General features: G+C 41.4%; 1 protein-coding gene across 1 annotated transcript in view; it reads right to left on the minus strand.

Moving 5' to 3' along the window:
• LOC310987917 (uncharacterized protein) overlaps nt 1-26,348 on the minus strand; it is a gene marked incomplete at both ends in the record, with an annotated part of 150,503 nt that overhangs the window by 13,335 nt on the left and 110,820 nt on the right. The window contains 5 exons of the mRNA XM_083974386.1: nt 1,407-1,628; nt 1,788-1,925; nt 3,082-3,264; nt 17,958-18,117; nt 18,204-18,377. Of these exons, the coding sequence (XP_083830512.1) occupies nt 1,407-1,628; nt 1,788-1,925; nt 3,082-3,264; nt 17,958-18,117; nt 18,204-18,377 (877 nt within the window). The remainder of the gene's footprint in view (nt 1-1,406; nt 1,629-1,787; nt 1,926-3,081; nt 3,265-17,957; nt 18,118-18,203; nt 18,378-26,348) is intronic.

Consider the following 26,348-nt stretch of genomic DNA (forward strand, 5'->3'; position numbering starts at 1 on the left):
CCACATTAATCCACATTGTGATTTTATTTATTGTTAATTTGTTGTTGTTGTTGAAGGAATCACATTGTTCTTTCACATTTTTATAATGTCTTTCTAGACATGGAAGATTATTGAAGACTGTTCAAGCTTTGACCTTTTACACTCAAAATCCAATCAGTCCAAGAGAACATTTGTGTCGAATTTGAGGAGGATCAAAGTGTTACTGAGAGATTGTGTGATGATGACAGGCTGAAAACAATCTGACAATACTCAGGGAGGGGCTTGTCTTCTGACTGTAGGCGGGGTTTATGTCCAACAGAATCACGTGACATATATATAAACTGCAGTGTTTCACATGGAGCCACAAAATCTGACAGTGTTTTTGTACTCCACATTCAAATTGTACTGAATAGAAAATTACACAAACATGAGATCACGTCCAAATATTCAGCCACTGTTTTGTGTTTGGAGCAGGAAAGTCACAGAGGCAGCAGATGAGTAATAGTTTCTTTATTTTGTCTTTCAATAAAACAAAGTTACATGGTTGAATTAAATTCAACAACATCAGAATATTCTGTAAGTGCTGCCGAAGACACACTTCCCAGACAAATAACCAAGTCCAGTTGCTTTCGATTTAAGCCTGCCACACACATAAAGATAATCGGGCTGATTTTGCCCCGATTTCCCCCTTCCGACCATTGACAGACATCGCCCGATTATCTTAAGCTCTTAAGATTATTTTATAAGATTCTCTTGTAGTGTGTGGTGTGTTAAGAGTCAAAATTCCCCCGACAATCGGCTCGGAAAACGTTCGGCGACGATAATCGTGTATTAAACATGTTCGTCATGTGACAGCGCACCGGTCCCTATTGGACAGCCGCTTGACTGCTCGGCGTCCGGAGCACAGACACACACAGATGGGATCGTTGTAAAGGCTGAAGAGTCCCGCTTTCATTAAAAAAAAAATTACGTCGCTCTCATTGTCCATTCCGGAAATAGACCCGAAAGAGTAGCTACAACGACACCCCTGGTATCGCTGCTGATGCCGCGGACCTCTTCCTGAGTTTTCTGACCAGAGGGTCAAGATTCTGAAAAATCTTTATGTGTGTGGTGTGTTGTGTTTGGAATATCGCAGGACACCACACACAATACAATCAAAACTGTTCAATCACAGATTTTTATCTTCATGTGTGGGGTCTCTCACAGATAAAAAATCGGTTGAGATTTATAAAATCTTTATGTGTGTACCCCCCTTTAAACTCCTTTGAGATACTATGACCTGGACAAATGAGAATATGCACAGGCATTTTAAAGACAACACACCCACTGACAAAAATAAAAATGGTAAGATGTTTTTTTTGGTTTGTTTTATTTCTACATTAGACCTCTTTAATCAGGAGGCCATAAGGACGGATAGCACTGTTTACCAGTTCCTCTTCTTTTTCCTCTGATGTTCCTTTAGGGACTTCAATCAGCCAGTACTTATTGTAGTCACATATCTTTCTGTACTTGGGGTTGATTCGGTTCTGCAGAATCACTCTGTACTTCTTGCCGTCCTTCTTGGAGGTGAATGTTTTGGCATATGCCTCTGCCTCAGAGATGTCAGGAGTAGAGTAAACCCCCCATCCATACAGACCTCTGGGTCCTGCCTGTTTGATACAAGCATGAATTAGAATTTAACAACTTATCAACCTCAAACACTTGGATCACTCTCACTTTCATCAGAACATCGACTACGCTCACACACAAACTCACTCCATTTATATTTCTACACATTTATTAAATGAAGAAGGAGAATACAAGCAAACCTTGAGGTGTCCTTTGATAATGGGATCAACGCAGTTCTCTTTTGTCCCATGGTACGACACAGGCCACTCCCCCTTCACTGATTTGGTGGTACGCCAGTTGTTTCCCAGCCAGGTATTGTCCTCATACTTACCCAGGACCTGTGGCACAACAGAAACAATTTTGTTCGGTAACCATTTAATTTATGGGCCACTAATTACATATTAATGTCAAGAAATAGAAGAAATACAAACAAGAAATAATTGCGTAGTAATATCAAGCAATAGCCTGGAAGTAATGGTCGATTTCATTGTAATTAAGCAATATTGTGATCATACAACTATTACCAACAAAATAAAATATATCGTTTAAATATATTCATTTTGATGGACAAATTGCTCTCAAATTTGAAAGGTTTTTGCGATGGTGCTTCCCGTTTCCATGGGAATACATGGGGTCAGACACAGTGTCTCTCTGACTGTACACATCTCGGCTAAAACAGGGCAGTTTACAGCATATTAACTAAAAAATGATTATTTAATTGAGTTTGGCATCTGACAGGAGCACTGTACAGGTTGATTTAGTTTGTGATTTATTTTCACGAGTAACATAACGTTTCTAAAAAAAATAAAAATAAGAATCCATGGATGGTTATCATGGAGATGGATACAACAACATGACATGGCGGAGTAGTGATTAGTCAGACTTGCTGTCATGCTGATTTGAGCACGTTCTAAATGCTTGTTGACCAATCAGATTGCTTGGTCGGAACTACTTGTTGTATAATGAACATTATTTCATAGTAATGCCATGCTTTTCCTAAAGGGCAAAAAAGATCACACATGGCTTTTAATGCTTTGAAATTTTTGGGAAAGGTCAGAATTTTTCTCCACCAACTCTTCTCGCAATTGACCGATATTTCTGGGCTATTTCTACGCAATCAATCATTATTTCTTAGCTATATTTCTCGACATTACTATGAAATTGTTATTTCTAGGCTATTTCTAGACATGATCACATAATTAGTGTCCTGTAAATTAAAGGGTTAGGGTTTCCTTCTCACTAAATTTGATATGGTAACACCGGACGCTATTGGTTTTTAGCAGCTATGTAGATTTTGCTGCTAAAGGTCAAAGATTTCTATTGTAAAAAAAAAAAAAAAAAAAGAAACCAGGGGATTCAAACTGTAAACATGCTGACTGAAGTAGTTTTTTTGCTGACTCAGATTTAGATATTTATACTGGGATGATGGCATTTCGAAAATCTGAAGTGAGAAACCTGATGCTGATTCAAAAGACACAGTAAAAGGGCACTCACCTTGAGGGCAAAGCGTTTGTACCCACATGGGCGTTCATACTTCTCTCCACCTCTGCTGTAAGTCTCAGTGTCTTTCAGGTTGGTGAAGTCATAGTTGTATCCAGGGTCAAACAACTTCTTTTCATCGATGGTGATTTTAAGTTTCTGTCCTGTTGTTTTATCCTTGCTTACGTCTTCTGCCACCTTAAGGAAGCAGGTCCCGGGAGGCAGACGCTGTGCCTCACCTAGGCTGTCAGGAAAAATTCAATTATTTGGTTTAATTATTATTTTATATTTCAGATAACTTTACTACATTAAAACATTAAACATACATTAAATGCATTTGGACAAGAAATTAGACAAATATTCTTGGAAAGATGTTGAGTTTTTACAGTGTACTATGAGTATTAGTCAGGGTCTTACACAGAATAAATCAGTCATACAAAGATTAGACTACTGGGTTTTTTATGGGCCCCACTGGGCGCTGGGCCCCTAGAATTATCATCACCTTTCCTTTCCCTATAGAATTTATTGAGAGGATTATACATACCATATTTCTGTTCCATCAGTGCTCTGCAGGTGTCCTCTAAATCTGATGGCAAGAAAGACAATCATTTCATTTCCAATAGGTTTCCCATTATTTTTGCATCATAAATAGTTAGTAGTTATAGATAGGAATACTTACTGTCTTTGGTCAGACCCCAGCACCCTAGGGATGAAGTGATGGATGGAAAATGTCTCTCTTCCTCCACCAGACGGATTGCCCAACCTCAAAAAATTGTTAAACTGCCTGACAAGTGATCCGCTGGATTCATCACTCTGGTTGACAACGGTTATTTCGGCATTGCAGAGCGCACCCAAAGCTTCAAGTGCAACTTCTCCGTTGATCATCTTGTTGTTGTAGCTAGTTGTAGTTGTGAAGGTCTGGTGCTTTGCTCGTCTCTGATACAAATGTGGCAGGGTTGTATTTATAGGAGCCCTCAGTCACTTTCAGTGGGGGGGTGTGGTGGGGTGGGGGGTTGGGTAGCCATTCAAACATTTACTTGAGTAAGAGTAGAAAGTACTTGGTGAAAAAGCTACTCAAGCACTGATTAACTGCTGAGTAACCCTTTGATTTGTTCGTTTAATGATCAGCGCGTAAATGTAGGCCTAATCAAATACACAAAAATATAATAGCAATGAAAAAATCCAGATATTGCCAAAGAACAACATTTAACAACTAAGACAAAAGCCTAAATGACTTTTTTTTTTTTTTTTTTTTACAAAGTAACATAAATGAAGTCAATTCAGCCACAATAACTTACATAGGCCTATCTATGAAAGATATATGAACTGTCCATAAGCTCTTTGTGTGGGTGTGGTGTCTGTGTGTCTATCTGTGACTGTGTGTGTGTGTGTGTGTGGGGGGGGGTCCTATGATTGGTTATAGTGAAACTAAAGTCACATGACCACACCCCTGAAACTGGAGGGGCGGTCATGTGACTCCAGGTGTGTATGGGGTTTAAACTTCCTTGGGAGGAAGAAGAATAAGAACCTTCACAGACATTATCCACTATTACCACGACATACAGTACCAGGGCTGACGTCATCCTAATCATTTACTAGCAGCAGTTTCTCAAATTTGATGCCAACATATATGGATATAACTCTAAATCGGAAAATGACTTTTTATTTGATGCTTTAGAATCTAGCTTTCTACAGTGGTTGTCAAAGTATCCCAATGCGCTAATCCTTATGGGTGGAGATTTCAACATTGTTTTGAATAGTTCCTTAGATAGATGGCCCCCAAATACTAACAATTCTTCTGCTTCCACTCTGTCTACCTTCATGAAAAAATTTAATCTGGTCGACATATGGAGGAAAACTGCAGAGTTTCACACGGAGCAACAAAATCTGACTGTGTTTGTTTCATCTGTGCTTCAAATTCAAATGTACTGAATAGAAAATGACACAAGCACGAGATCAAATATTCAGCCACTGTTTTGTCTTTGGAGCAGGAAAGTCACAGAAGCAGCAGATGAGTTGCTTCTCCCGCTTTCCCTTTCGGCCATGTGTATTGTATTACTTGATGAAGTGTGATGATGATGATGGACATGCCCGAAATAAACAAATTGATTGATTGATTGATTGAGTTATAGTTGGTTTCTGTCTTTCCATAAAACAAAGTTAGCTACGAGGTTTTCTATGAACTTCATGTCTGAATTAAATTCAACATCAGAATATTTTGAAAGAACTGCCAAGTCACACTGAACATTTTAAAGACAACACACCCACTGACACGATAAAACTGGTTATGTTATTAAAACAACCCTGCAGAACCTTTTCCCCTACTGTATGGCTCTGACAGAGCTCAGTGTTGGTTTATACATTCTTTTTCAAACTCATTTACAACTTTTAATGCATATTAACATATTACATTAAGGAATTTCTTTGTTTCCTGTGATGACCATTTCTCATGGTAGATATTGTACATTGACTGAGTGACTGAGAGTGAGTGATTGTTTTATTTATTGTTTTTAGTGGTGTTACTTTCAAGCAGTCTATTTTAGCTCAAATTTTATAATTTTAACAATTTATTTTCGTGTTTTTATTTTCTGCTGTTGCCTGTGCTGTGTGTGATGAATGTGTGATGTTGCTGCTGCTGTAACGATGATTTCCATTTCCTTTGAACAATTATTAAAGCATCTGCAGTTCTGCAACAGCAGTTTTGATTCAGAGGGATTTCAGGGACACGACACACCTTGAAGAAGAAGAAAAATCCAAGGCGCTCCTCTGACAAAAAAAAATTAAAAGCCTTTATTACTTATTTCATTAAAACCAGTTTGAAAACAGTCCAGTATTTGATGTCTCATGGTAGGACACAGGCCACTCCCCTTTCAGTAATATGTTGTCATTGTGACGCTGATGGAGTCCCAGCCAGGTATTTTCCTGATATTTATCTAGGACCTGTGACAAAAAATTCACATCATGTGACATTTTGATGTTTTAGTTGGTTCCCTGTTACTGTCAAATGGAAAATTGAATTGGGAAATCGGACCAGTTAATTACTCCTAAAACTCAGGTTGGACAATGCACTGTATCTTAATAAAATGCAGGCAAACAGACAATATACAAACTAATTTAGAAATCATCAATCTGATTACATGTACTGCAAATACAAACAACACAATAGAAGTGTTTCGGGGGGACAAACTACTAACTTATTCAACAAATGATAATCTTCAGCCTCCAAAGCTCCACGACCGCATGTTCACTGCGAAAACTCCAAATCTTACCAAGAATATTTGTCCTATTTCTAGGCAAAATGTAATTTCAAGTCAAAACAGATCTAATTATACCTAAAACCAGACTCCTCACATAAAAAGTAGCTTAGACACTTTTTACTTTATTTCAGTCAAAATTAGTTTGAAACAAGTAAAATTATATAAAAAATTTTAGACAATGAGTCTTATTTTAAGTGGAAAGAGACAACCCAGTCTCACAGCAAAACGTGTCATGACTACGTTGGTCCACACTAAGAAACGTAGCAATTTTACATTTTGGCCTCTTAAAGGAGTATTATCGCAAAATTCGGCCACTAGATGGAGCCAGGCGGAGCTTATCAGATATAAACAAGTGGGCAGCTGTCAGAGAGAGAGAGCAGCCTCGTTTAGTCCCCCCCCCCCCCCCCCCCCCCCCCCCCCTCCTTCTCCCTCCCCCCCCCCCTCCTCCTCCCTCGCCAGGCTGAATGAACGTGCAATCGCGGGAAAAAGAAAACTCGCTAGTGGAAGCGGCAGCTCTACGTCGCGCACAACCACAACAACGACAACAACAACTGAAACGTCCTCCTCCTTAATAACGCTGAGAGGACAGCTGAAGAAAGACACAGGGACGTGGAGACAAAGTGTTCTACCAGCGATTCAGTGACTGTGAGCACCCTAACACTGCTACATTACTTACTGTTGCATATTTGTCCGGTTCGGAGGTCTGATTTGCGAGTTCCGAGTGCATTTTAACGCAGCAAGCGCCGGGCCGGCTTGGATCATAACAAAGACAAATGCTGCATTTGCCCCACGGACACTATACTGTTGGCGATTTTTTTTGTAAATTTAGTTATGGCTCCCCCCGACCCATCTTTTACATATGTCAGCTTATTTTATGCTATTACTGCTGTATTTGCGATAATGCTCCTTTAAAATGTGAAATGTAAACGTAATCGAGGCCCATGCACTTTAATAGGACGTCACGTGACTTTCAGGTTTTCGGCTGTGGAAGAAAAATAAAATGGCTGCCATTCCTTTGATTTTCGGTATAAAATGCAATATTTTAACATAGTTCTGCATAAAATTGCATTTTGATGACATTTCTAGGGGGGAATATGCATCTTATTTTCATAATCTCATGTCAGTGAATGCATATGATGTCTACTTTTTTCGTTTTGACAACGATTTTTTCAGCCCCTGTAATATTGTAGGTATTCCAACGTTTTTTTGTTTTTATGTTGTTGCTTCTGTCCTGGTTGTTTTAACTCTTTCGCGACCACACTAATTCTTCAGCACATCCGCTCAGGACCACATGTTTTTGGCTATTTGTTTACCTTTTATCTCACGTCGAACCGAACTATGTACGTCACCTAGAAACAAACGGTCTTCACTTGGTTGAAGAGTGACTTTACAACGTGCTTCTCGAAAAAACGGCGAGTTTTTCTGCCGTTTCGTTCGTGAGTACGAAGGAGGAGGAGAGAGCTGGGTTTCTCCAAAAACGGAGCTCCCGCTCTAGTTTCAGAGAAAAACGCACTTTTGTGTCAAGTGGCAATCGGCTCATTTTACCGGTACTCTGCAGTGTGGCATGTCTCCCAAATCATTTCTACGGCTAAATAAATATATTTGTAGGTAAATCTGGGGGGTGTGGCAGCGTGGAGAGCAGCGGTGCAGCGGTGCGGGTCTCTGGCCGCAGCGCAGCAGCTCCGGGACACTGCTGTGTGACTGGCCGGCGATGAGCGCTCTGGGGCGGGGGCGGCCGGTCACAGCCCCCGCTGCAGAGCGCCCGCTGCTCAGCGCCCGCTCCGCTGCACCGTGAAAACAGCTGTGATAACCGGCTTTCAGATCCGAGTCTCCAAACCAGAAACGTTTGTAAACAACACCGGAAAAACTCGCCAGATTTGTCGTCGGTCGCTTTTGTCAAAAGAGGGTTTGGAAAGCCGCCAGATTCAGCGAGAAAGTGGCAACACTGTAGCCGACAGCCGCACAGCGCTGCACGCTGTCCCCACAGCAGCATTCAAGGAGAACGATTACTCAAACAAAACCAAGATCACACAGTTTATAAAAAACATTATGTTTTGATTTTAGTTTAAAACAGTTTTACATATCAGAGGACTACCATATTCACACACAGGGTACCTCAGAGTGTCTATTATCTTAATCTGTAAAAAAAACGGTTTTGACGAGTTTGCTCGTCAATGGTCGTGAACGTTCGGCAGGCTGTGACGAGTTTACTCGTCAATGGTCGCGAAAGAGTTAAAAGCCATTTTAGGAATGCACTTTTTTTCATTATTGTGGTAATGTTTGGTTAATTAATAAAAAATATTGTTGTATTTTCTGCAAGATCAATATGGATTATAGGTTAAAAGTGAAATTGTTGAGAAGTTTTGTCCTTTCGATTTCCTACAGGTTGGGCTGTTGTTGCCCATAAAACGCTAGCATTCTGCTAATGAATGCTGATTGGTCAGTGACGGATTTGCGACTATTTACGACCAGAGATCCCACCTGATGACACAATAGCTGTAAAACGGGCGAAAAGCTGTTTTATTTCCTTCTGTAATGCTGTTATTATGCACTTTATTAACTTTTAATATTTTTTTTAGTCCTCCAATATTTCCGGTCAGTTTATCCAAATGACGGCTGTATAGAAGTCTGCTCCGAATGTTTTCGGAGAAGTGAAGCTGCACCTGTGGAGCAATGACCGGGACATCACAGCGGCAGCAGCCAGTCTGCTGACATGCTCGGTCGGCCTACCTCTGTCGTCGATCCCGGCGGAGAAAACGGTCGCTAATTAACTTACCCGTAGGTTTTTAGAGGTTTACCACCGTCTGGTTAAATTCTTTTTAGGAGATAAATGTCGGTCTCATTGATGAAATCTAACAATTGTAGCAGTAGCATTAGTTGGACAGAGAGCAGTGCTGCCTGAGGGCTCTGTAGCCTACATTCACCACATTTACATAAATAAATAAATGTTTTACAATGAACCGATCGTCTGCATTAAATGTTTTTATTTTATTTTTTATTATGTTATATTATAACATGGTTACGGTCCGCGGTTCCGTAGACGGGCTGGACGGGCTGTCATCGTGCTCTGAGGTGACATCATTTTTTGAACAGCTTTTTAGAACAGAAAAGTGAACTTAAAAAATCCAATATTCAGTGTGTGCATTTTATTGCTTCCCCCTTTTGATAATAATATTGAAATTACTTGACAAAAAAATTATTTCCAGAGAAAAGTGGATTTTTAGGGGTGTATCCCCATTGACTCCCATACATTCTGCACTCGCCTGCAAGCGCCCCCACATGGACAGAGACGTGTACCGAAAACCCGGAAGTTGGACGAGAGTGGCACTGAAATTCTCTGGCTGAAGGAGAAGCACATTCTCCTCTGCTGTTCACCTCAACCTACAACCGACTGGGTGGTTTAAACTTTTTTTTTAGCATGTAACTACAATATTGACAAAATACCAGTAAAATTGTCAGCCTTTCACCGGCAGGCTTTTCTCTCCTGGTCCCTTATCTTCAAGCATAATTTTCCACTTCATAACATTATATATGGAACAACAAGGACATTTTATTTAAACATAAATCCCTTTTTATTGAGTATTGGTTTAATAACATTGTATGTGGCTCAATTATTCAACAGGGATGGTCTCCTCTATTCGTATAATGAGTTTTTATCTGAATATAATATCCCTGTATCACCTGCAAATTTTGCCAGAGTTTTTGGAGCAATTCCATCTGGAGTTTGCATGCTATTTAAATTTCAACCTAGAATGGATTCCAAACATTTCTCCCTGTTATCCTTGTCAGACACCCCAATAGGTAAAGCTTGTCTGGCCGGTAACCATGGGAAAAACAACAAATTAATAAGACTCTTAAAAGGGATACGTGATCTCATACTGGAACACATTTATGGAGGACACCGACTAGAAGAAGATTTGGCTCTTACCCAACCGATACCTGTTAACTAATAAAGTGAGAGAAATTTCATTTAAGATTATTCATAGATTTTATCCATCCAATGACCACATTGTAAAAAGATTGACGTGAAATGTACTTTCTGTTCTGTACATGCTGAAAACTGTGACCCATTTGTTTTGGCTCTGCCCTATTGTGCAAAAACTATGGAGTGATATTTGTAATTTTGTTGCTATCAATGTTGATGGTGTTTTTTTTTTGTTTTGGAGGAATGTACTGTTTGGGCTCCCTGACCTGAAAAAAAAACAAGGAAAAGCCAACATAACTTTTATTATCAACCTTATTATTTTAATGGCAAAATTTAATATTCACGAATGTAAGTTCATAAAAAAAAAACCTTCCCTTACTGCTCTTAGCGGTGAGCTCAAGCAAACCTCCATCAAATTTTCAAGCAACCAGAAAGTGATTAAGACTATCAATATGTGAAAACTTGAAAAAAAATTTGTAAACTTGCAAATTCCCTCTGGCGTATAATATAGATGTGATTTATAGATTGCATATTATTCTGAAAAACTTCAGTTTTTGAATAAAAAAATAAAAAAAACTACAACATGTGGTAACCGTGACTGTGTTTTTACGCTTCCATTCATGATTTACATGTTAAAAAAAAAAAAACATAATGTCAAGATTTAAATTTCCTGATGGTTTGGGAAATAATGAAACAATTGTCCCAACAATTTACGTTTAACAATAAATAACACTGGAAGTACAACATAAGATGGAAGAATTCCAGAGAAACAAGTAGGATGCATAGTCTGTAGCTTGCATACTTAAGTTGTTCAGTTGTTATCAAATCAGGACCACATGATTTGTTTACCGACAGTTTCTCAATAGCAGTGTACACTTCATCTGGTTTAATCACCATGATTGTCAACAACATTACCAACATTAAACCCAACAACACTCTCAATACAGTTAAAAAGCTTACTATAATGTTTTCCCCATAGCTTTACTAGAGAACACTAATTTACAGCCATGAGAGAACTCAATCAAATGCCGCCCAAACAGGGACTTATCATCTGACACATTAGCATTCATATCACCCATGACAGATACACAAGACAATATGGTGGCGTTACAGCATCTAAATGTCAAAACTTTGAAAATAAATTCATAACAGATCAACCATGTGCTACGGCTTTGCGCAGCAGCTATAATTTCAACTGTAACTGTAATAATCAACGCGTCCATCTTTAAAGGAAGAGGAAGAAGTTTACAAGAATCGAATGGAGAAAATATTAAAACATCCACTGATTTAATCTATGAATGTGAAAACGTGAGTGAGAGACAGAGACAGACATGTAGAGACTGAACTGTCTGTTCAACAGTGAGAAGGTTTCTGTGACAGGAGGAGACTCTGATTCACTCAACACAGAGACACTGAGGAACCAGAATTAGACCACCAGGCTCCAAACCCAAACCCAAACCCAGGATACAGAGGTTGAGTGAAGGTGGTGTTGAAGGTGTAGAGGTGGATCAGTGAGTCAGAGGAGACTCTGTAGAAGGACAGAGAGCCAGCAGGACAGTCCACATACACTGCTACTCTGTTAGAGACAGAGGAGGAGGAGGAGGAGGAGGAGGAGGAGGAGGAGGAGGTGATGTCTGTCTGTCTGCCATTGTGCCTGACGGAGTAACGACCACCAGAGCACTCCAGACTCCAGGACTGATCGTTCCTTCCAAACAAACTGTCTTCACTGTTTCCTTTCCTGCTGATTCCTCTGTAACTCACTGATATACCAACCTCTCCTCTCCACTCGACCTCCCAGTAGCAGCGACCAGTCAGACCAGTTGAACACAGCAGCTGAGGCCACGGGTCAAATCTGTCTGGATGATCAGGATATGACTGATGCTTCTCCACATGTGTCGCCTTCCTGTTGTTGTCAGACAGTTTGATCAGTGTGTTCACTGTGTTTGTGTCGATTGTGAGTCGACAGGAATCTGATGGAGAGAACAAGACACAGCTGCAGTTATTGATCATGTGATCAGTTATTGACAGTTTGATGAAGACTCATGACGTCAGTGATGTGACAGTGTGAAGATGGTTGAATGTGCTGCTCAGAGTAAAAACACACTTACACTTGCTCTTCCTCAGTCCTGGTGTCAAGAATTGGACTCCAGCAGGCTGCACCCTGAAAGGAGGAGGGGGGTCAGAGCAGCACGTTCTCTGTCAGCATGCACACATGGACATTACATGGCTCTCACACACACACTGTTTTATCACTGTGTTCACATGGAGGCTGGTATGTATGGATGAACACTGAGCACAGAGAAGAAGGAGCTGGAGTCTTTATCTAGTGATGATACAGAGCAGGAGGAGACGAGGAGGAAACACTTCATCATGTGTTTTCTCCACGTGATGTCACTTCAGTGTCAGACACACACTTTCACTCTCTGACTCTCAAGCTGCAAAACACACGTCACAGCAAATAAGATGAAGACACAACAGGTGAAGAAGAAGAAGAAGAAGAAGAAGAAGAAGAAGAAGAAGAAGAAGAAGAAGAAGAAGAAGAAGAAGAAGAAGAAGAAGAGTGCAGCTGTGAACAGTAGATTGTTTCAGTGTTTGATGAGGAAGGAAACACACTCAACATGTTTGTTAGAGCTCAGTGAAACAGAGAGTTTAGTGAGAAACACTGAGTGTGAACACAACCTGTGTTAGTTTGAAGAAAACTCCCCAGGAAGCTGAAGAATGAGGCTGTGAGCAGGTTTCCACAGGAGCCACAGCAGCAGTGAGTGGACAGGGGCGCCGAAAAGGGGGGGTAAAGGAGACGGATTCTACAGGCCCATGATTGAGGGGGCCCAGAGAGGCCCCTAATGATGATGAAATGATAATACAGAAAAAATAATATGACACTGAGTTATTAAAGCAGTACTAAAGAACTTTCAGTTTTGGTTGAGTTTGGCGGCGCCTGTGGACCAAAGCGGTAGTGTTTTGCCTGAAGGAAGACTCCATTTCCCATGAACACTAGCGTGAGAGCAGGGTTCCTACCATGCTCCTCAAAGCTGCTTAGTGCCAGAGAAAGAGATACAGACCCCCTCAGGCCATGACAGAGGTGTCATTCAACTTGTTGTAAGTCGATGTATCATCACAAAAGTTATGAAAATATTTTATGAAGGTTGAAAAGTTCCTTAGTGTTGGTTTAACTAACATATCATCACAAATATTTTATTTTTCATGTCCTGGTAACAATAACTGTATTTGTTTTGGAAACATCAACGCCTGCAGGGCTCCCCCGTCCCCCTCTCTATTTATGTAAAATGGTTCAGTCCGACTGGATCAGCTGCAGGTAGCGCACCGGCGGTTTGTCACAGACAGCGCCACAGCAACAAGGAGGCAGAGACGGCAGGATGCCTCAATAACCAGGCAGCCAAAAACGAAAAGAAAATAAAGTAAGAGGAGAAGGAGTTGAAGGGTCGACAATATGCCACCTAGTATTTCAGAAAAAAAGGTGGGTTTGTTAGTTGAGGTGGAAAGTTATGGAATATTAACTCATTGAGTGCCGCGCTCCTTTCCAAAGTTTTAGTCAAGTGTACCGGCAATTTAGACCATTTTTGACTTTTTATGTAGAGCCACAGTGTATTCTATATTATTGCCACCAACACATACTGTGGCTCAATTGAAAGGTTTACCTTAATGCTTCAAGTGGCCACAAACCGTTTGTTTCTACGTGCCTCTGTTCCTGAGAAAAGTCAAGCTAAACATGGCTGGGTTTCACCAAAATCCCTCCTTTTTTTCTAGAAAAGGAGATAGAGCGTCTTTTATGAAAGGTGCGCTGTTTGTGTCTGTCGCTCTTCTGACACTCGCATTTCTGGATCAAAGGGCTTGTGTAAGATAAATATATACAACAGTTGTTGTTCTATTCACAAAACCACCATCGGGGGCGGGGGGGGCGCCACTAAACAACAATAACACAGACGCACCGTGCCGTGTCACAGCTTCTCCCCGCGGAGCGTGAGGGTCAGTCGGCCACCGCGGCTCGGGAAGACCGGTCCCGCCGGTGGTCGCGGTCCTTCTGTGGTACGGGTCGGTGATGCCGGTCTGCTTTGGTCCAGAGACCATCAGATTTTACCGCGGGAGGACTTTGGGGAGGACACGGTGTTGCTCCAGCTGAAGACCGGGCGGACTGTCGGCTGAGAGCTTCCTGGTTCAGCTCCGAGCTGCTGGAGCAGCTGGAGCAGCAGCGCGGGTGAGAGCAGAGCAGCTGCGCTGCATCTGCATGCAGAACTCGTTTGCAGAAGCCGAGTTATGATAAAAACTTCCAGATCATGAGCTGTCATGTGACTTTGATCGTCATCTATTTCAGTTCTCCTCGTCGTAGAGTCCCCAAATTTACATATAATGTGTATTAAAGTGTCTATTTTCATAATTTAAAAAAAAAGCAAAAAACGTAAAATTACGTTTTCGGCACTCAACGCATGGGAACGAAAAACGAGAAATTACGTGGTTGGCACTCAATGAGTTAATTTTGTCTCTGTCTGTGGTCTATATAAGCTAGCTCACTTTTCTCACCATGTTAGCTCAAGAAAACTCTGGATTTTTACATTTCACTGTTATTTTAGTTAAATAATCAATCCAGTCAAACATTTATCAAGCTGTTCTTATTCAATTAGTTGACCTCCCCTCTGTCAAAATGATGCCTCATTCTGTCAGACCCAAACTCCCCCTGCCCCTGAACCAGCCCCAGTGCCCCCACATGAGGAAGGAGGTGAGCAGCTGTGTGTTGAAATAATAATAATAATAATAACAATAATAATAATAATAATAATAATAATAATAATAATAATAATAATAATAATAATAATACATTTTACTACAGTCTCAAAACAATACAAAGGTGAATCTGTTATGGGAAAGATTAATTAAAATTAATGAAATAAAAATCAATTTGAACAATTTTAATGGTTTAAAAAGCATAAACCCTTAAAAAAAAAAAAGATTCATAAGAATCAGTTTTGCAGCAAATAAATAAATCAAAATGAATTCCATTGTATTCAGAGTGCTCAGTTCTTCCCCTACTGTACATGTCAACTATCATGTTGTTCTTCTTTCACAAATATGGTAATGATAGTCAAAAATACCATTGAAATGCATAATTGTATCTAATAGCATCAAAAAAAAATTCCCGCTGTGTTGGGGGCCCTGTAAAGATTCTTTTCATGGGGCCCAAAATCCCTAGCGGCGCCCCTGTGAGTGGATGAAGGAGCTCTAATAGAAACCATCTGATCACAGTGACAGGACGGATCAGGATCTCATGTAGGGCTGAACGATTTTGGGAAAAGATCTAATTGCGATTTTTCTGCCAGATATTACGATTTCGATTTGATTCACGATTTTCTTGAAATCAAGCTTCAGTGCGATATTCATAATGTACAGTAACATTAGCAAACATGAGAATTACATCATACCATTAAAACATTAAATGCCATTGCTCTGATGCTAGAATGAAAACTAAAGTTAAAGGGATAGTTCAACATTTTGGCAAATTGGCCCATTGCCATAATCGCTGTAGTCATAGCAGTAGGTCCGTTACCTTTATTTGTCGGTGTAAGCTATTTTTAGAACGGAGGAGCGGAGCGGCAGGCTGCTCAGAGCTACTCTATGGAGGCTAATGGAATTTCTTGGTTTCCCTCATCAAACTCATCAAATACAAAATCCCCAAACTCCAAAACGCTCTGGTGGACAAGTTGTGACCTGAACATTCACCACGCTATGAGATAATAATGGAACGTTACGAAACGGAGCCGTTTTCGAGGTAAATACAGGGTAAATACAGAGTCTGCTTGCTGAAAAACTGTCCCTGAACACAACGCGCATCAGCGGTTTTGCATGAATTTACCTCTAAAACGGCTCCGTCTCGTAACGTTCCGTTATTATCTCATAGCGTGGTGATTGTACAGCTCACAACGTGTCCACGACAGCGTTTTCGAGTTGTTGGGTTGTGTATTTGATGAGTTTGATGAGGAAAACCAAGAAATTCCATTAGCCTCCATAGAGTAGCTCTGAGGAGCCTGGCGCTTCGCTCCTCCGTTCTAAAAATAGCTTACACCGACAATTAAAGGTAACAAACCTACTGCTATGACTATAGCGATTATGGCAATGGGCCAATTTGCCAAAATGTTGAACTATCCCTTTAAGTAGTGGGGGCCAGAGATGTTCACTAGTCTTTTAGTCAAGTCTAAAGTCTCTAAAAAATAAAAGTCTCCTGTCTCTTCTGGTTGTAATGACCTTCTATCGTCTCACAGTCACCTGTCACTGTGATGGTGAAACACTTTCTTTTATTTTTTCTTTGTTAATTAATGGGAAAAAACAGGTGTAGTGGAAAAGAGCCATTTGACTGTCTTAACAATCCTGGGTCGGTCAGGAGCACTGCACTGCAACAAATCGCAGCTTTCGCGATCACATGATATCTAAAATCGCAATTTCGATCAGAAAATGATAAATCGTTCAGCCCTAATCTCATGATCAATGACTCTGTTCTTCTCTGCTCTTCACACAGATCAGCTGCAACACACTGACTCACTGAGATCAGTCACATCATGTGGAACAAAGCAGCCGTCCTCAGGACCAGTCCTGAGCTCCATCAAACCTGTCCACACATTTTTACTGGACTTGAAGTCAGAGTCCAGAGGAAGCTGAGAAACTGTAGAGCAGAGAGAACCAGGCTCAGCTCAGAGCACATGGACTCAGACAGGAAGTGAAGCTCCAGCTGCTGGAGACTTTCATAAGGAGCCACTTTGTGGCTTCATCTCATCATCTCTGGGAGTGTTCAGGTCAAACACTCTGTTGGTTCAGGAGCAGTTCAACCAGCTGCAGCTGCAATGTTTCCTGATACACTCTGAAATAAAGTCTGATCAAAACATCCAGAGAGACTCAGAGCACAGCTGCCAACAGCTGGTTTCATCACTGAGATATAGGGGTGGGTAAAAATATCGATTCATCAATGCATTGCAATTTTTTTCGATTTTTATCGATTTAATAAATCCTCTGAATCGATTCAAGCTAGCTTTGCCTCTACGCCCTCCCCTTTGGTCAGGGCCTTTAAACTCATGCACCTCGAGTGGCAGGATATGGGTATTGCAAAAGTGCCCAGAAAACCCATTCACTCCAATGTATGTGTGTTGCCCACTTGCTTGTAAATTGATGAAAACTGCCATGTTTTTGTTTTTAAGTGTCTAGGTCATATCAAATTAAACTTAATTTTCTGTCTTAAAATTAAATTTGTTTATTACAAAATATAGATTAAAACATAAATGTAGACTGTTTTTTGTTTTGTTTTTTTACTAGCCTGTGTTAATGTTTATCTGTAAGGGGTCCACGATGGTGCTATTAACGTGGGTGATCTAGAAATGTTTTTAAATTATTGAAAATACCACACTTGCTCATTCACCAACAATGCAGAGATGTCAATTCTTGGGCACGTTTGCGATACCCATATTCCGCCACCAGGAGGCACTTCCATTTGACCAATGCGTGTCGTTACTCTCTTAGTCCAGCACTCTCCTCTGGATATGGTCTCAGTGATCAGATCTGATGTCATCAATGCATCGATCACCTGAGATAGACGTTAATACCAGGTGCGACCAAGTGTGAACGAGGCCATAGAAAATGTTCCAGCTCCTCCTCCTCTATCAGACAGTGTGTGTGGCTGCAGCAGCTTCTCCATACCTGAGAGAGTCCAGTCTCCAGTCTGGATCCTCCAGTCCAGCAGACAGCAACTTCACTCCTGAGGCTCCTGGATGATTGTAGCTCAGGTCCAGCTCTCTTAGATGGGAGGGGTTGGAGCTCAGAGCTGAGGCCAGAGAAGCACAGCCTTCCTCTGTGACCAGACATCCTGACAGACTGAACACACACAACAACACACAGGAAACCACTGTCAACACCTGGAGGTGTGTTCAAGTGTCTTGAACAGCTTGATGGATCCTCACCTGAGGGTCTCCAGTGTACAGTGTGGACTCTCCAGTCCACCAGACAGCAACTTCACTCCTGAGTCCTGCAGGTTGTTGTTACTCAGGTCCAGGTGTCTCAGACTAGAGGACTGGGAGCTGAGGACTGATGACAGAGCTTCACAGCTTCTCTCTGAGAGGTTACAGCTGCTCAGTCTGAAGAGATGAACATGAGTAATTAAATAAGAAATAAATTTATTTTCTGTCCTGTTGAAAGTGTTTTTATATAATGATGAGTAAATCCAACTATCTCTACACTTACAGAGCTTTGTTAGAGGCTTTGACCACTGGCAGCAGCCTCAGAAGAGCCTTCTCTGAAGCAGAGTATTTCTTCAGGTCAAACTCATCCAGATCTTCTCCTGATGACAGTAAGATGAAGACCAGAGCCGACCACTGAGCAGGAGACAGTTTATCTGTGGAGAGACGTCCTGATCTCAGGGACTGTTGGATCTCCTCCACTAGAGAACGATCATTCAGTTCATTCAGACAGTGGAACAGGTTGATGCTTTTCTCTGCAGAGGGAGTCTCTTTAATCTTCTTCTTGATGTACTGAACTACTTTCTGATTGGACCGTGAGTCACTTCCTGTCTGAGTCATCAGACCTTGTAGGCGAGTCTGATTGGTCTCCAGTGAAAGACCCAGGAGGAAGCGGAGGAACAAGTCCAGGTGTCCATTTGGACTCTGTAAGGCCTCGTCCACAGCGCTCTGGTAGAAAGATGTAAAGGTGTCTCTAAACCACCAAGCTGTTGTTTGTTGTTGTGACATCAGGTTGAGTCCAGAGTTGATGAAGGTCAGATGGACATGAAGAGCAGCCAGAAACTCCTGAACACTCAGATGGACGAAGCAGAACACTTTGTCCTGGTACAGGCCTCTCTCCTCTTTAAAGATCTGTGTGAACACTCCTGAGTACAATGAGGCTGCTCTGATATCGATGCCACACTCTGTCAGGTCTGATTCATAGAAGATCAGGTTTCCTTTCTGCAGCTGCTCAAAAGCCAGTTTTCCCAGAGACTCAATCATCTCCCTGCTCTCTGGACTCCAGTGTGGATCTGTCTCAGCTCCTCCATCATACTTGACCTTCTTCAGTTTTAGATAAACCACCAGGAAGTGGATGTACATCTCAGTCAGGGTCTTGGGCAGCTCTCCTCTCCTTCTGGTCTTCAACAGCTCCTCCAGAACTGTAGCAGTGATCCAGCAGAAGACTGGGATGTGGCACATGATGTGGAGGCTTCGTGATGTCTTGATGTGGGAGATGATCTCTCTGGCCTGCTCCTCATCTCTGAACCTCTTCCTGAAGTACTCCTCCTTCTGTGGGTCAGTGAACCCTCTGACCTCTGTCACCATGTCAACACACTCAGGAGGGATCTGATTGGCCGCTGCAGGTCGTGTGGTTATCCAGAGGCGAGCAGAGGGAAGCAGGTACCCCTTGATGAGGTTGGTCAGCAGCACGTCCACTGAGGTGGACTCTGCCACATCAGTCAGGATCTCAGTGTTGTGGAAGTCCAGAGGAAGTCGACACTCGTCCAGACCGTCCAAGATGAAGACGACCTGGAACTGATCAAACCTGCAGATTCCTGCTTCTTTGGTTTCAGAGAAGAAGTGATGAACAAGTTCCGCCAAGCTGAACTTTTTCTCTTTCAGCACATTCAGCTCTCTGAAGGTGAAGGGAAATGTGAAGTGTGTGTCCTTGTTGGTTTTGTCTTCAGCCCAGTCCAGAGTGAACTTCTGTGTTAAGACTGTTTTCCCAATGCCAGCCACTCCCTTTGTCATCACTGTTCTGATTGGTCGGTCTCTTCCAGGTGGGGCTTTAAAGATGTCTTCTTGTCTGATGGTTGTTTCTGGTCTGCCTGGTCTCCTTGAAGCTGTTTCAATCTGTCTGACCTCATGTTCATCATTGACCTCTCCAGCCCCTCCCTCTGTGATGTAGAGCTCTGTGTAGATCTGGTTCAGAAGGGTTGGGTTTCCTGCTTTAGAGATCCCCTCAAACACACACTGGAATTTCTTCTTCAGGGCAGATTTGAGTTTACGACAAACTGCAGCAAAATGTTCTGAATGAAAACACAAGAAATCAGACCAATAAGAAAATATATCATGTTAATTCTTCTAAATAACAACTATATGAACATGTTTCCCTCCATGTGTTGATGTCAGTGAACTTCTCATTTGTCCATCATGTTGAATCTTTACAGAAATCCTCTTACTGCTCTGCAGACGCTCAGCCAGCTCCTCCTGCTTCCTGCTCCTCAGGAGCTTCACTGTGATCTTCTCTAACGCCTCTCTGATGCTCCTCTGCTCTTCATCCTCACTGTTCACCACCTCCTCATCCTCCCTCTGACTCCCTGAGCATTCTGGGTAATCTGGACTCAGAAACTTGTGGATCTTCTTCAGCTCGTTCTTCACAAAAGTGACCATGTTCTCCTCCAGCAGCTGGAACAGAAACTCTATGAGTGACAGCATCAAACTAAAACCTGACAGACTGACAATCCACTGGTGTCAAAGTGCAGCATGGAGATGATTGCGAACACAACAGATGTAACAGCAGCTGTTGGACATGTACCCACCATAAACATGGAGTCCAGGTGTGTTTGATGCTGCTGGGCAGACTGACCACTGGGAACCTCTGAGCTCTCCTGGTCCACTCTGTGGAGGAATCAGTGTCAAGTGAACATCAGTACAGAGAGATAATACAAGATGGACTTTATATGTCCCCTGAGGACGTTCACAACAGACAGAGACACTTTGATTTCAGTCCTGGTCCAACGACACGTCGTACAAACTGGTTCATTTCTACAATAACCTGAATCTGACTGTCAGTTACAGCTTACATCTGATCAGCTGATCCACGTCCTCTTTTAAAGTCAATGTACCCGTCCTTTGACCAGGCACTCTTTAAAGACAGACAGCTGGGTTCAGGACAGTCTGGTTTCTGCTGCTGGATCCTGAAACAACAACACAACTGATGTTAAATAGTTTTAGATTTTCAAAAATGAAAAGAAAATGAACACAGAAAAACCATGAACTGAAATAAAAAACACAATGCTTGAGTTGTTTCCTTATTCCTGTAAATAAAAGCTTTAGTGTAAAATGATGAGGATTTTTTTCACCTCAGACCTTTCACCTCATTTACGTCTTTGTTTTGTTCTGTAGATCAATGTTTCTCAAAGTGGGGATACTGAATGGGTTTTGTTTTTGTTTTGTTTTTTTGTTTTTTGTTTTTTTTTGGGGGGGGGGTATTAACACTTTTTAATTATTATTAATTTTAAAACTTTTTTCTAGAGTTTTTAAAAAACGTTTTTGAGAAATGTTATATATTTTTAAGAATTAAAAAAAAAAACTTTTTATCTCTCTATATTCTTTCCAAAGATTCACACCATTGGCCCTAATTTGAACATACATTGACTAAAAAAGTAAGGTTCTTCAGTCACAGAACAAATATTTGTGTATTTCTGGTGTTTGCTTCAAAATTGTGTCCAATGGGGGTCCGTGGTCTAATTTGTGTCAATTTAGGGGTCCTTGATGTGAAAAAGTTTGAGACCCAGTGAAGTAGATGGGTTGAAGTTTCTATCTTTACCTGAGTTTTGCTCGTTCACTCTCTCAGTATTTATGGACGTTTGTTCGTCTGCTCCTGTAAAAAGCAGCAGCTGAGATTCTGCTTCAGCTCCTGTAACTGATCTGATCCTCTGTCTCTGCTCTCTGCGTCTGACGTCACTCTGAACTCACTAGAAATCACTGATCGGCCCCTCGCCCTGTTGCACACCTCAAAGCTGCCACCAGGAGGCGACTTTGATGCAGCCAACATCACCATGTTCCTTCTACCAGGTGGAAACAAAACCATCAACATTTAGAGCAAATGAAAAGATGATTTTAACCCAGTGGTTACTTCCTGGTTTAAGTAGAAGGTGCTGACACATTTCCTGTTGCTACTGGGCTGCACTGTGAGAATTACTGAATATTAACATGTGGATGATCAGGCAGGGACTCTTCACTGCAGCTGGACAATGTCAATGTGTGTCTGAGTTATAACTCTAATTTTATGTAGAATCCTCAAAATTTGACTCCACAGGAAGAACGTTCAACAGAAACTCAAAGGCTTTGAAATTTAGTTTTGTCTTACATCTGATCAGCTGATCCACATCCTCCTTTAAAGTCAGCACCTAAGAGCTTTGACATGTTGCTCTTTAAAGACAGACAGCTGGGTTCAGGAGAGTCTGGTCTCTGTTGCTGGATCCTGAAACAACAACACAGCTGGTGTTAAATAGTTTGAGGTTTTCAAAAAAAAGAAAATGAACGCAGAAAAACCATGAACTGTAATAAAAAACAATGCTTGGTTTGATTCCTTATTCCGGTGATTAAAAGCTGTAAACAATGATGATGAAAGATTTTTTCATCTCAGAAAATGTCATTTTTAAATCTCTTTGTTTTGTTCTGTAGATCAATGGTTCTCAAAGTGGGGACCGGGGAACCCCAGGGGTCCTTGAGTGGGTCCCCAAGTTTTTTTTTTTAATTTACCACTTTTTTTTTGGGGGGGGGGGGGGGGGGGGGGGGGGTTATTAACACTTTTTCATTATTACTCATTTTTAAAATTTTGTTCTAGAGTTTTTTTTAAATCTTTTTTGAGATTTTTTTATTTCTCTATATTCTTTCCAAAAATCCACACCATTGGCCCTAATTTGAACATACATTGACATTGACAACAAGTAAGGTTCTTCAGTCTCAGAACAAATATTTGTGTATTGCTTCAAAAGTGTGTCCAATGGGGGTCCATGGTCTAATTTGTGTCTATTTAGGGGTCCTTGATGTAAAAAAAAAAAAGAAAAGAAAAAGAACAAGTTTGAGACCCACTGCTGCAGATGAGTTGAAGTTTCTATCTTTACCTGAGTTTTATTCGTTCTCTCATTTTATGTAGAATCATCAAAATTTGACTCAACAGGAAGAACGTTCAACAGACACTCAAAGGCTTTGAAATTTAGTTTTGTCTTACATCTGATCAGCTGATCCACATCCTCCTTTAAAGTCAGCACCTATGCCCATTGACACGTTGCTCTTTAAAGACAGACAGCTGGGTTCAGGAGAGTCTGGTCTCTGCTGCTGGGTCCTGAAACAACAACACAACTGATAAATGTGCAGGTTGGAGAAAAACTGATGAAAAATATCTTAAAGGAGCATTATCGCAAATCCAAATTCTTAATTCGGCCACTAGATGGAGCCAGGCGGAGCATATCAGATATAAACAAGTGGGCAGCCTTGTTTAGTCCCTCCCCCCATCCTCCCTCCTCCTCCCTCACCAGGCTGAATGTACGTGCGATCGCGGAAAAGGAAAAAGAAAACTCGCTAGTGGAAGCGGCAGCTCTACGTCGCGCACAACCACAACAACGGCAACAACAGCAACTGCGGATCTGCGAGTTCCGAGTGCAATAGAACGCAGCAAGCGCCGGGCCAGCTTGTATCATAACAAAGACAAATTCTGCATTTGCCCCACGGACACTACGCTGTTGGCGATTTTTTTTGTAAATTTAGTTATGGCTCCCCCCGACCCATCTTTTGCATATTTCAGCTTATTTTATGCTATTACTGCTGTATTTGCGATAATGCTCCTTTAAAAGAATAGTTCACCCAAAATTAAAATTGCACTCATTATCTACTCACCCTCATGTCGACCAAGGGCTGGGAGAAGTTTCAGAGTTATCTGTGACTTCTCTGAGTTACAGGGGGTCTCGGCGTAGCACTGCATGTCAATATAACGGTTGCAAATGGATACCAACTGTCTTCGTTTCAGAACAATTTCGCATTTTGGGGCTTCAATACAAGACGGACATTACCGTACATACGAGCAGCATGGAGGTATTTGGATGTTTTTTGGTGTGTCTTTTTGTTACAAAGACAGTTGGTATTTGCAACTGTTATATTGACATGCACTGCTACGCCGAGACCCCCTGTAACTCAGAGAAGCCACGGAGGACTCTGAAACTTCTCCCAGCCCTTAGTCCACATGAGGGTGAGTAGATAAGGAGTGAAATTTCAATTTTGAGTGAACTATTCCTTTAAGTCTTTTAATATTTTTAGAGAGAAAAGTCTGACAGTTTTAGTTCTGACCTTTGACCTCTGGTCTGGCCCTGATGTCCCCCACACAGAGTGGTTTTAGAGGGAGGGGCTCCCTCCTCTCTGTCCTCACACTGATCCATGCTGCTGAGGTCACATCCACATCAGCTCACACACACTTTGTAGCTTCACCTGCAGAGGAAACACACATCATTCATGTGCACAGCAGCTCACATGTCCATCATGTCTCCAGCTGCTCCTCCACTGATTGGCTCTTCTTCTCTGCTTCATATCAGTGTCAGCTGAATGCAGTCACACAGCAGTGAGGAAGAGGAAGCTGCCATCAGCTGCTGTACTTCTACTATCAGTCCACTAGATGGCGTCATGAAGCTGCAGTGAAGTGAAGAGCAGCCCAGCAACATGATCCATGGACGACTGTTTCCATCCACTGACACACACAAGGACTGAGATCCACTGAGTTGATGTGACACAGTCTCTGTGTGGACAGCGTCCCTGTAGAAAACCACTGGATCAAACAAGCTACAGCTGATTGTTACACACACAACAACTGGGCCTCAACTCAGCTGCAGTACAAGCAGGAAGTAGCACAACAAGGAAATACTCAAGGAAAGTACAAATACCTGACAACTGTACTGCTGATAGGCAGTAACAGTACTGATCAATAGACTGTAGCAGCTGTTGAAGCAGGAGCCTCTGTGGTGTTCACTGTCTTTCTGAACATCATATTAAAAACCCAGTGAGCCCCTCAGCCCGCCACACTGAGTCCACATCAGTCCTGTAGTGTAAATCTTTTAAAAATAAACTGCAACAGCAATGTGCAACAACAAGTTTAAGTGCAACGACAACAATTAGGATTTTTTTGTAATTACACAGGAATTCTCTAGGGGTTACGCACAGTAGATTTAAAAAAGTTTATTGCTTTTTGGGGCCCCGAGTGGTTATGAGGCCCTAAGCAGGTTCTTAGTTCGCTTGTGTCTTTGTCTGGCTCTGAGTGGAGCTGCACACAAATAACCACTCTGTTCTACTACTGACCATCGACCAACTCTGCTTCTACCGACAACAGGTTCTGTCAGTCCACAACACAACGACAAGCTGAAGGGAGAACATAGGTGTTAACAAGGAAAACATTCAAACTGTTCACCTTACCTTCACAGGAGAAAATAAACTGCGACACAACTGCTGGTTCTTCTTCTTCTTTTCTGTTTTCTGGCAGTTTGTTCCCCATTTCAGTTGCAGTCTGTTCCCTTTTCAGGGAACAACCACTGGGTCAAAAGTGAAAGTGGGGGAGGGGTTGTCACATGATCTGAGTGGAGAGACTGATGTTTTTATTGCTGTTTATTTCAACCACTGAACCAGTTTAAAATATTTATGAAATGATCGATCTTCTGTCCACTGCATGTCAGGAGAACATGTGTGTATTTCTCTTGTGTGTTGTTGTTGTGTTGCCAGGACCGTCAGCAGGGGGCGACACTGATCCAGCAGGTACAGACTCATGTTGTACCAGACGGCTGCATTGTATATAAGAGGGAAATGTATATGATTAAATTATACATTTCTATTGGACTCCAGTGGTAAACAACAGTGAACACAGATTTTCAAATAAAAGCAGCAAATATGTAAAAACCAGAATATTTTTCACTTGATTGATTAAATATTAGTGACATATAATTATATTAAAAACTATGAAACTATAAAACTATGATGTTTTGTTGGTTTGTCTTGTTCTGTTATTGTTTGTTTGTGATGCTTTTGTCATTGTTGCGTGTTATTGTTGATTGTGTGTTTATTGTTTGTCTTTATCATTTGTGAAAATAAAATAAAAATATGAAGAAAAAACAACTATGAACAATACACAAAAAACACTGCAAAAAGAATGACTGACAGTGTGATTGTAGATTACATGAACTACAAAACCAAAAATAGAGGAATGAACTCAACTTAACATCAATAACCAGCTGTATTTTCAGGTGCTTCATGTACACAAAGAAGCATTTGACACAACTTTAAAACTGGGGCAAAATAATAATAATAATTAAAAAAAACAATGAACAAAAAGCAACACAACAG

Source organism: Trachurus trachurus (assembly GCF_905171665.1).
Source record: "Trachurus trachurus genome assembly, chromosome: 6".
In the NCBI taxonomy this organism is placed as follows: domain Eukaryota; kingdom Metazoa; phylum Chordata; class Actinopteri; order Carangiformes; family Carangidae; genus Trachurus; species Trachurus trachurus.